At 42.0% G+C, this 11,078-nt stretch overlaps 1 protein-coding gene across 3 annotated transcripts in view; it reads left to right on the forward strand.

The window, feature by feature from the left end:
- LOC122542185 (serine/threonine-protein kinase ICK-like) overlaps nt 1-11,078 on the forward strand; it is an 80,219-nt gene that overhangs the window by 14,362 nt on the left and 54,779 nt on the right. For all 3 annotated transcript variants that reach the window (XM_043679640.1, XM_043679635.1, XM_043679648.1), the window contains 3 exons: nt 4,069-4,343; nt 7,076-7,130; nt 7,646-7,767. In XM_043679640.1, coding sequence (XP_043535575.1) covers nt 4,243-4,343; nt 7,076-7,130; nt 7,646-7,767 — 278 coding nt within the window. In that variant the 5' untranslated portion in view covers nt 4,069-4,242. The remainder of the gene's footprint in view (nt 1-4,068; nt 4,344-7,075; nt 7,131-7,645; nt 7,768-11,078) is intronic.

The raw sequence follows: 11,078 nt of genomic DNA on the forward strand, positions 1-11,078 counted from the left end.
TGACCTGCTGCGCTGTTCCAGCAACACATTTTCAGCTCTGATCTCCAGCATCTACAGACCTCACTTTCTCCCTGTATTCCATGAGATCTAACCTTGCTAATCAGTCTCCCATGGGGAACCTTGTCGAACGCCTTACTGAAGTCCACATGGATCACATCTACTGCTCTGCCCTCATCAATCTTCTTTGTTACTTCTTCAAAAAACTCAATCAAGTTTGTGAGACATGATTTCCCACGCACAAAGCCATGTTGACAATCCTGAACCAGTCCTTGCCTTTCCAAATACATGTACATCCTGTCCCTCAGGATTCCCTCCAACAACTTGCCCACCACCAAGGTCAGGCTCACATGGTCTATAGTTCCCTGGCTTGTCCTTACCGTCCTTCTTAAACAGTGGCACCATGTTTGCCAACCTCCAGTCTTCCGGCACCTCACCGTCGCTATCGATGATACAAATATCTCAGCAAGAGGCCCAGCAATCACTTCTCTAGCTTCCCACAGAGTTCTCGGGTGCACCTGATCAAGACCTGGGGATTTATCTACCTTTGTGTTTCAAGACACCCAGCACTTCCTCCTCTGTAATCTGGACATTTTGCAAGATGTCACCATGTATTTCCCTTCAGTCTGTATCTTCCATATCCTTTTCCACAGTAAATCCTGATGCAAAATATTCATTTAGTATCTCCCCCATTTTCTGTGGCTCCACACAAATTGACATTTACTATAAACCGACCGACTCCCACAGCTACCTCGACTACACCTCCTCACACCCTGCCCCCTGTAAAAATGCCATTCCATATTCTCAATTCCTTCATCTTCGCCGCATCTGCTCCCAGTAGAACCAGTTCCAATACCGTACAACCCAGATGGCCGCCTCCTTCAAAGACCGCAATTTCCCCCCAGACGTGATCGATGATGCCCTCCACCGCATCTCCTCCACTTCCCGCTCCTCCGCCGTTGACCCCCGCCCTTCCAACCGCCACCAGGATAGAACCCCACTGGTCCTCACCTACCACCCCACCAACCTCCATATACAGCGTATCATCTGCCGTCAATTCCGCCACCTCCAAACGGACCCCACCACCAGGGATATATTTCCCTCCCCTCCCCTATCAGTGTTCCGAAAAGACCACTCCCTCCGTGACTCCCTCGTCAGGTCCACACCCCCCACCAACCCAACCTCCACTCCCGGCACCTTCCCCTGCAACCACAAGAAATGCAAAACTTGCGCCCACACATCCCTCCTTCCTTCCCTCCAAGGCCCCAAGGGATCCTTCCATATCTGCCACAAATTCACCTGCACCTCCACACACATCATTTATTGCATCCGCTGCAACCGATGTAGTCTCCTCTATATTGGGGAGACAGGCCGCCTACTTGCGGAACGTTTCAGAGAACACCTCTGGGTCACCCGGACCAACCAACCTAACCACCCCGTGGCTCAACACTTCAACTCCCCCCACTCCACCAAGGACATGCAGGTCCTTGGACTCCTCCATCGCCAGACCATAGCAACACGACGGTTGGAGGAAGAACGCCTCATCTTCCGACTAGGAACCCACCAACCACAAGGGATGAACTCAGATTTCTCCAGTTTCCTCATTTCCCCTCCCCCCATCTTGTCTCAGTCAAATGCCTCGAACTCAGCACCGCCTTCCTAACCTGCAATCTTCTTCCTGACCTCTCCGCCCTCACCCCCACTCCGGCCTATTACCCTCACCTTGACCTCCTTCCACCTATCGCATTTCCAATGCCCCTCCCCCACGTCCCTCCTCCCTACCTTTTATCTTAGCGTGCTGGACACACTTTCCTCAATCCTGAAGAAGGGCTCATGCCCGAAACGTTGATTCTCCTGCTCCTTGGATGCTGCCTGACCTGCTGCACTTTTCCAGCAACACATTTTCAGCTCTGATCTTTGAGGGGCCCTATTCTCTCCCTCGTTACCCTTTTGTCCTTTAATATATATGTAAAACCCCTTTGGATTCTCCTTAATTCTATTTGCCAAAGCTATCTCATGTCCCCGTTTTGCCCTCCTGATTTCCCTCTTAGTTATACTCCTACTTTCTTTATACTCTTCTAAGAATTCACTCGATCTATCCTGTCTATACCCGACATATGCTTCCTTCTTTTTCTTAACCAAACCCTCAATTTCTTTAGTCATCCAGCATTCCCTATACCTACCAGCCTTCCCTTTCACCCTGACAGGAATATACTTTCTCTGGATTCTTGTTATCTCATTTATGAAGGCTTCCCATTTTCCAGCCGTCCCTTTACCTGCGAACAACTGCCTCCAATCAACTTTCAAAAGTTAGATTCCTGACAGCCTTTTGGCCCAACAAGTCCACACCTACCCTCCGAAGAGTAACCCACTCAGACCCATTTCCCTCTGACGAATGTACCTAACACTTTGGACAATTTAGCATGGCCAATCCACCTAACCTGCAAATTTTTAGACTGTGGGAGGAAACCGGAGCACCCAGAGGAATCCCACGCAGACACGGGGAGAATGTGCAAACTCCACACAGACAGTTGCCCGAGGCTGGAATCGAACCCGGGACCCTGGTGCTGTGAGGCAGCAGTGCTAACCACTGATCCACCGTGCCACCCTATATGATATTCCAGTCCCATGTTCCTAACCATGCCTTGAGTTCATCTGCCTTCCCTGTTAGGCCCCTTGCATTGAAATAAATGCAGTTTAATTTATTAGTTCTACCTTGTCCCTGATTGTTTGACTCACTTCTGTTCTCAGCTGTACCCGTCTCAGATCGATCACTTTCCTCTCTATCTCCCTGGATCCCACCCCCCACCTTACTAGTTTAAATCCAACCAAGCAGTTCTAGCATATTTCCCTGCCAGTATATTAGTCCCCTTCCAATTTAGGTGCAATCCGTCCTCCTTTTACAGGTCACTTCTACCCCAAAAGAGATTCCAATGATTCAAAAATGTGAATCCTTCTCCCATACACCAGCCCCTCGGCCATGCATTCATCTGCTCTGTCCTCCTATTCCTGCCCTCACTAGCTCGTAGCACTGGGAGTAATCCAGATATTACTACCCTTGAGGACCTCCTTTTTAAATTTCTACCTAACTCTCTGTAATCTCCCTTCAGAATCTCAACCTTTTCCCTTCCAATGTCGTTGGTTCCAATGTGGACAGTGACCTTCTGTTGGCCCCTCTCCACCGTGAGAATATTCTGCACCCTCTCTGAGACATCCTTGACCCTGGCGCCAGGGAAACAACACACCATTCTGCTTTTTCTCTGCTGGCCACAGAACCGTCTGTCTGTACCTCTGACTACAGAATCCCCCTAACACAATTGATCTCTTGGAAGCCGACGTACCCGTCGTTGCATTGGAGCCAGTCTCTGACAAGAATCTTGGTGATAAGCATCCTGGTGATAAAATTGTGGGTGGTGAATGCAAAAGAAAGGCTATAACACTGGAAGAGAAACTAGATATTATAAAGCATAAAAGAGAGAATATGTGATATAGCTTGCTCAACAGGAATGAGGAGTCTACCTTATACACCATGGCCCCCTCTACCCCTGCATTAATAAATTACTGTCTAAAACTTATTTGTGTTTTGTTGAATAATATGATTATACCTTCATTCAGGCTATGCTATACATTGTGTTAGACTTTTTTGAGTGATTTTTGAGCAATGTATGAGTGATTTTTTTTTTTTTTTGCTGGTCCATCTCTAACCCCACTTTTCCCGTAGGCCCCATTGTTTGTATTGAGCGATTTCCTATTAAACAAGGTTTCGCTAGAATGCAATTATGACGTTATAGGAGAAATTGCCAGAAGTAAGAATGTTGGCCAAAGTTGTCTAAGTAAATAGATCTTCTAAGCTTAGTTGAATAGGCAGATCAGACCATGGTTTAATGTTGTCAAATTTTTTCTGTCCCTGGCAAGACCTCTTTATTTCACTTAGTTGATTTCATAGGAATATTATTGCAAATATCCTCAAAATTATGAATTGTTCTACTGTAGAGGGAATTTGTAATAGCCAGTGGAATATGTTTGTTTCAATCTAATTTATTTCTTAAATTCTTTTCAATCCATGTACAGGTAAAATCACCTCCAAAATATGCCTGTCGTAATTGGTATAGACCTCGATGCAAATGGCTCCATAACATGTTGCTGCGCTAACAGAAGATTTTGTCTAAATAATTTCTTTCCACAAAGTGAGGAACCTTGGGTACATTTCAAGCGCTGCTGTGAGTACAGAGACTCTGCATTGTCATGAATCGTTACACCACTATGAAGCAACTTGGGGATGGAACATATGGCTCCGTTCTCATGGGAAGAAGTATAGATTCAGGAGAGCTAGTTGCTATTAAAAAGTAAGTGACTTTATTTTATTACTGTACTTCATAGGCATGTCTCACCTGAATAGTGGGTACAATACACTGCAAATTGTAATTCCCAGTAATGTGGTTTCCTGTTCACATTGGCGGATGTTTGGAGGCTGTACTTAGTTGCAGAGAAAATTTAAATAATAAATCTTCCTTTAAGGTTGCGTCCAGAGACTATTTGTGTATCACTGCACTGTTCTGGCAATGCTTTTTAAATATTACTGTAATTAGGATGCAGTTACATTCTTTGAGTTGGAGGTTGGCTTAGATAAGGAGCTGGAGATTTCCCATTCTTCAGCCAGCCAATAAAGGGTAGTTGTGGCCCAGAATTACATTTGCCCCTTGTCTATACAACCAAGATTATTTAACTTGTTAAATAAGAACTTCTGATCAATGCATGATACCAATTTGTCAAAATATATTGTACTAAAAGATAGTTTTGAGCTAAAAATATTATGCTGAAATCAGGATGGTGTTCGTAATCCTTTTTCAGTAATGTAAAGCAACTAAAGAAATGGGGATATTCAGCTATAGCTTTTCAACATTCTGCTGGAGAAAACATTGCCCTGATGTAAGAGTTTGACTATTCTCTCACTTCTGATATTTAACTTTAAAAAACACACAATTGGCAGTCAGTTAATTATTACCAAGTAATTGAGTGGCGATACTAGCCCATAGCAATTTTCCAAGAATGTACAGCTAATGGGAGTACCCAGGAAGTTCATTATTTCCAGCCAATTTTTGGGGATTTACCTTGTTTTTCTCCTCAACTGAAGAAAGGTTTTGTCATAGACTGAATCTGTGTCTTCCTTTTTCCCCAGCCTATGGTTGGCCTCCTTGTCTCAGAGGAGTTTGTTTTCTTGCCCAAGAGTGTATGTGCCCAGTTAAATTTCAGAAACTTCTTTTCAGTTTTTGTTTATATAACCGGTAAGGTGAATAGCAAAGGGCTCTTCCTTTGTGTAGGGGAATTCAAAACTAGGGGGCTTTTTTTTAAGGTGACAGAGATTTAAAGGGAGCATGAGAGGCAATGTTTTGACACACAGGGTGGTTTGTTTGAGGAATGAACTTGCTGAGGAAGTGGGAGATGCAGGTACAGTTACAACATTTAAAAGACATTTGGATGGGTTTATGAATAGAAAGATTTAGAGGGATATGGGCCAAATGCAGGCAAGTGGGGCTGGTTTAGTTTGGGAATCCTGGTCAGCATAGACCAGTTGGACCGAAGGGTCTGTTTCTGTGCTGTATGCCTCTATGACACTAAGAACCAAATGTTGGAGAAAATAGCCAGGTCTAGCAGCATCTGTGGAGAGAGAAATAGAGTTAACGCTTCGAGTCTGAAATGACCCTATTGGATGTGAAATCTTATCTCTACTTCCTCCACAGATATTGTTAGATATGTTGCATTTTTCCAGCATGTTGTTCTAATTTCAGTAGGTGCAGTGTTTCATTTTTATGTAAATTTTATTATTTGCTATCACACTCTTATCCTGGATTTTTAATCGTGACTGCTTTCACACTCTCGCATAAATTAGGTACATGGAATCATTAGCACAGAAACAGACCCTTTGGTCCACCTCGTCCATGCCAATCAGGTTTCTGAAACTGAACTCGTCCCAATGTGGTATCCCTCTAAACTTTCCTGTTCATGTACAAGTCCAAATGTCTTAAGTTTTGTACTTGTACCCACCTCTAACACTTCCTCTGGCACTTCGTTCCATATACACACTTTGCTCTGTGTGAAAGAAGTTATTCCTCAGGACCTTTTTAAATTTTTCCCCTCTTGTGTCACACCACATGCTAGAGGTCAAAGGTTTAAAGGTGTTCAAGGTCGTATCTATCTGTCTTGGATCAACAACTCAGTCTTTCGCTTGGCAGGCTTATAGTTTATTGATGAAGGTGATGCTTTAATGTTACAATGAAAGGCTTGTAAAGCAAAGGTTTTGGAGTAAAATATTTTTCTCATAGTTAAGTTTTTCAGGAGGTTGGTTATTGATTGAACTCAAAATTGGAACAAGTTGAGGAATTCTTTTCTTTTTTTTTGGTTCTTCCGTTTTTCAAGATTTTTCTGTTTATTACTTAGGCAGCTTAGATTACTTGTTTGGTTTAGGATGGAATTGTTTGTCACTATCAGCTGCCTTCTGATTTTTAAAATCGGACAACAAAAGTTTTCTCTCATTGTGTGACTTCTACAAGTTCAGATGTTTTTCTAAACACAGTGTATATATTGAAATCAATCATCTGTGTTGCTGTTTGGCATCATTTGAGATTCATCAGCCTACATCGAATAAGAACTACTGTACAATGGAAGACAATTGGGCATATTGAGTTTCAATCTTTCCTTTGGTCTGTGTTGAGGCAGAGTCAGGTTTGATGGAACTCTATAGTTATTTTTGTTGATTCATTCTTAACAATAAAAATAAATTTCCTGGATGACTATCAATTTCTATATTTAATTAGGTAATTTGCTTGAAGCTTGGGATGTCGGCAGCTCAAAGCACCCAAGATTGTATGATTTGCAGTGGCATTTTTAATAATCTGTCCAAATTTAAATGTATTAATTGAAGGTTTATAGTATTAGCGTAACATAACATTATGAATTTCTTTTCAAAAAACAAAGCTTTCTGCGCCAAGCCTCTGTTAAATGGTGTATGTGTTAACAATGCTTCCTGTTCAAGTAAATTAGTTTCACTTGTGCAAAATTGGTTACTTTCTTTTAATAGAATGAAGAGGAAATTCTATTCTTGGGATGAATGTATGAATCTCAGAGAAGTCAAGGTAATTTCAATTCATGTTTGTTTTACCATCAGATTTTTCTTTTGAGATAATTGCGCTCGAACATTTTCTGCTTTTGGATCACTTGTTTAACAGGGAAGCCACTTGCTTTGCATGAAGAGCTATATTAATACTGCTTTGTTAATTATCTGCTTAAGGTTGTGTTTCGCTTGAACAGTTGTTATGACTTTTCTCCTGTTCAGTCACAACCAGAGTGTCCCCAACCAATTTGATTGAAAGGCTATCTCCATAGATCTTTGACTACTGTCTCCTGTTGATGACTTCTACTTCTGTTGTACAACCTGATTCTCAGTCTGACCAGTTTGTTGGCTGGGAGTCTGCACAAGATTTTGTAAATGAAGCTGTATCATCAAGGTTGACAGAGCCTTCATGTTGCCAGTCTACTTAGGTCTTCACCTTCTCATCTCCCTCTTAACTTCTCTTTTAGGTTATGTTGTATTGTCCTCTCATTCCAAGAATTTAAATATTAATTAAGTTTGATTCTTTTCTCATTCTAGTCACTTAAAAAATTAAACCATGCGAACGTAATCAAACTGAAAGAAGTTGTAAGAGAAAATGATCACCTCTACTTTGTGTTTGAATATATGAAGGAAAATCTCTACCAACTGATGAAAGACAGGTAATACAGGGTTTTGCAATTTCTTCTCAGAACTGAATCTGGTCACTGTTCATGGGAAATAAAGTTGTTTAAAAACTGTTAATATGGTTCATGCATATTGGCATGGCATAGTGTCCCAAAGCTGAGGGTTTAAACTCCACCACAACGCCAATAATGTTGTAGCATCAAGTCAGAAATAGCCCCTTTGGTCCAACTTTACGCACAGAAACAGCCCCTTTGGTCCAACTCGCCCATGCTGACCAGATATCCTTAACTGATGTAGTCCCACTTGCTTGCATTTGGTCCATATTCCCTGTAAACCCTTTCTATTCATATACCCATCCATATGCCTTTTAAATGTTGTAATTATACCAGCCTCCACTACTTCCTCTGGTAGCCTATTCCATGCACACACCACCCTCTGCATGAAAAATTTGCCCCTTAAGCTGCTTTTAAAGCTTTCCTGTCTCACCTTAATCTTATGCCCTGTAGTTTTGGACTCCCCTAAAAGATTACAAGGATGTTGCCAGGCTTGGAGGGCTTGAACTATAAGGAGATGTTAAATATGCTAGGGCTGTTTTCTTTGGAGTGTCAGAAACTGAAAAACAAGCCTGCACTGCCAATTTTGTATCCAATTAGCCAGATCCTCCTGGATTCCATGTGATCCAACTTTGCTAGCCATTTAACAGTGTGGAAGCTTGTTGAACGCCTTGCTGAAGTCCAAATAGGCAACATCCACCCCTTTGCCTTCTTCAATCTTCTTTGTCACTTCTTCAAAAGAAAATTGTTTGCTGTAGGTCTTGGTTGTAAAATGAGCTTGAAGTCTCAACTATTATTATTGAATAGCAAATCATAAACGTGTTTGTTTATCTAACAAGTAAATCAGTCGGTTTGCCAAATTTGTGCCGAATTATTTGTGCTGATAATAGTAGACTGTGAAACCAAGGGAAATCTGTAATTTAATATGTGACTAATATTGCATGAGTTACTGCTCAACTGCAATCCAAGAACTCATATTGGGACTATGTGTAAATAAGAATCAGTATTCCAGTCTATTGTCTTAATAGGAACAAAACTCAAAAATAATCCCAGTTTTTGTACTTATGAATGTGTAGGCAGTTCAGTTATAGGCATAGAGTCATAGAGATGTACAGCACAGAAACAGACCCTTTGGTCCAACCCGTCCATGCCGACCAGATATCCCAATCCATTCTAGTCCCACCTGCCAGCACCTGGCCCATATCCCTCCAAATCCTTCCTATTCATATACCCATTCAAATGCCTTTTAAATGTTGCAATTGTACCAGCCTTCACCACGTCCTCTGGCAGCTCATTCCATATACGTACCACCCTCTGCGTGAAAAAGTTGCCCCTTAGGTCTCTTTTATATCTTTCCCCTCTCACCCTAAGCCTATGCTCTCTAGTTCTGGACTCCCCAACCCCAGGGAAAAGACTTTGTCTATTTATCCTATCCATGCCCCTCATAATTTTATAAACCTCTACAAGGTCACCCCTCAGCCTCTGATGTTCCAGGGAAAACAGCCCCAGCCTATTCAACCTCTCCCTATAGCTCAAATCCTCCAACCCTGGCAGCATCCTTGTAAAAATCTTTTCTGAACCCTTTCAAGTTTCACAACATTTTCCTGATAGGTAGGAGACCAGAATTGCATGGCACTATTCCAACAATGGTGTAACCAATGTCCTGTACAGTCGTAACATGACCTCCCAACTCCTGTACTCAATACTCTGACCAATAAAGGAAAGCATACCAAATGCCGCCTTTGCTATCCTATCTACCAGCGACTTCACTTTCAAGGAGCTATGAACCTGCACTCCAAGGTTTCTTTGTTCAGCAACATGGACCTTACCATTAAGTGTATAAGTCCAATTAAGATATCTATATTAAACTCCATCTGCCATTTCTCAGCCCATTGGCCCATCTGGTCAAGATCCTGTTGTAATCTGTGGCAACCTTCTTCACTGTCCACTACATCTCCAATTTTGGTGTCATCTGCAAACGTACTAACTGTACCTCTTATGCTCACTTCCAAATCATTTATATAAATGACAAAAAGTAGTTGACCCAGCGCCGATCCTTGTGGCATTTCACTGGTCACAGGCATCCAGTCTGAAAAACAACCCTCCACCACCACCCTCTGTCTTCTACCTTTGAGCCAGTTCTCAATCCAAAAGGCTAGTTCTCCCTGTATTCCATGAGATCTAACCTTGCTAATCAGTCTCCCATGGGGAACCTTGTCGAATGCCTTACTGAAGTCCATATAGATCACATCTACAGCTCTGACCTCATCAATCCTCTTTGTTACTTCTTCAAAAAACTCAATTAAGTTTGTGAGACATGATTTCCCACGCACAAAGCCTTGTTGACTATCCCGAATCAGTCCTTGCCTTTCCAAATACATGTACATCCTGTCCCTCAGGATTCCCTCCAACAACTTGCCCACCACTGAGGTCAGGCTCACCGGTCTATAGTTCCCTAGCTTGTCTTTACCGCCCTTCTTAAACAGTGGCACCACGTTTGCCAACCTCCAGTCTTCCGGCACCTCGCCTGTGATTAATGATTATACAGATATCTCAGCAAGAGGCCCAGCAATCACTTCCGTAGCTTCCCACAGTGTTTCACGGTACACCTGATCAGGTCCGGGATTTATCCACCTTTGTGTTTCAAGACATCAAGACATATTACAGACTTCCTCTGTAATATGGACATTTTTCAAGATGTCAACATCTATTTTCCTACATTCTACATCTTCCATATCCTTTTCCACAGTAAATACTGATGCAAAATACTTATTTAGTAACTCTCCCATTTTCTGCGGCTCCACACAAAGGCCGCCTTACTGATCTCCCTCGTTACTCTTTTGTCCTTATATATTTGTGAAAACCCTTTGGATTCTCCTTAATCTGATTTGCTAAAGCTATCTCATGTCCTCTTTTTGGCCTCCTGATTTCCCTCTTAAGTGTACTCCTACTTCTTTTATACTCTTCTAAGGATTCACTCGATTTATCCTGTCTATACCTTACATAGTTAAAAATCACACAACACCAGGTTATAGTTCAACAGGTTTAATTGGAAGTACACTAGCTTTCGGAGCGACGCTCCTTCAGGTGATTGTGGAGGGCTCAATCGTAACACAGAATTTATAGCAAAAATTTGCAGTGTGATGTAACTGAAATTATACATTGAAGAATTGATTGTCTGTTAAGCCTTTCATCTGTTAGAATACAGTGATAGTTTCACTTCTTTCATGTGTAAATCACAAAACACTTTTTTTTAAAGTTGCATTCTCAGGTTAGCTGTTAACAATGGTGAT

Source organism: Chiloscyllium plagiosum, chromosome 3, assembly GCF_004010195.1.
Source record: "Chiloscyllium plagiosum isolate BGI_BamShark_2017 chromosome 3, ASM401019v2, whole genome shotgun sequence".
Classification (NCBI taxonomy): Eukaryota; Metazoa; Chordata; class Chondrichthyes; order Orectolobiformes; family Hemiscylliidae; genus Chiloscyllium; species Chiloscyllium plagiosum.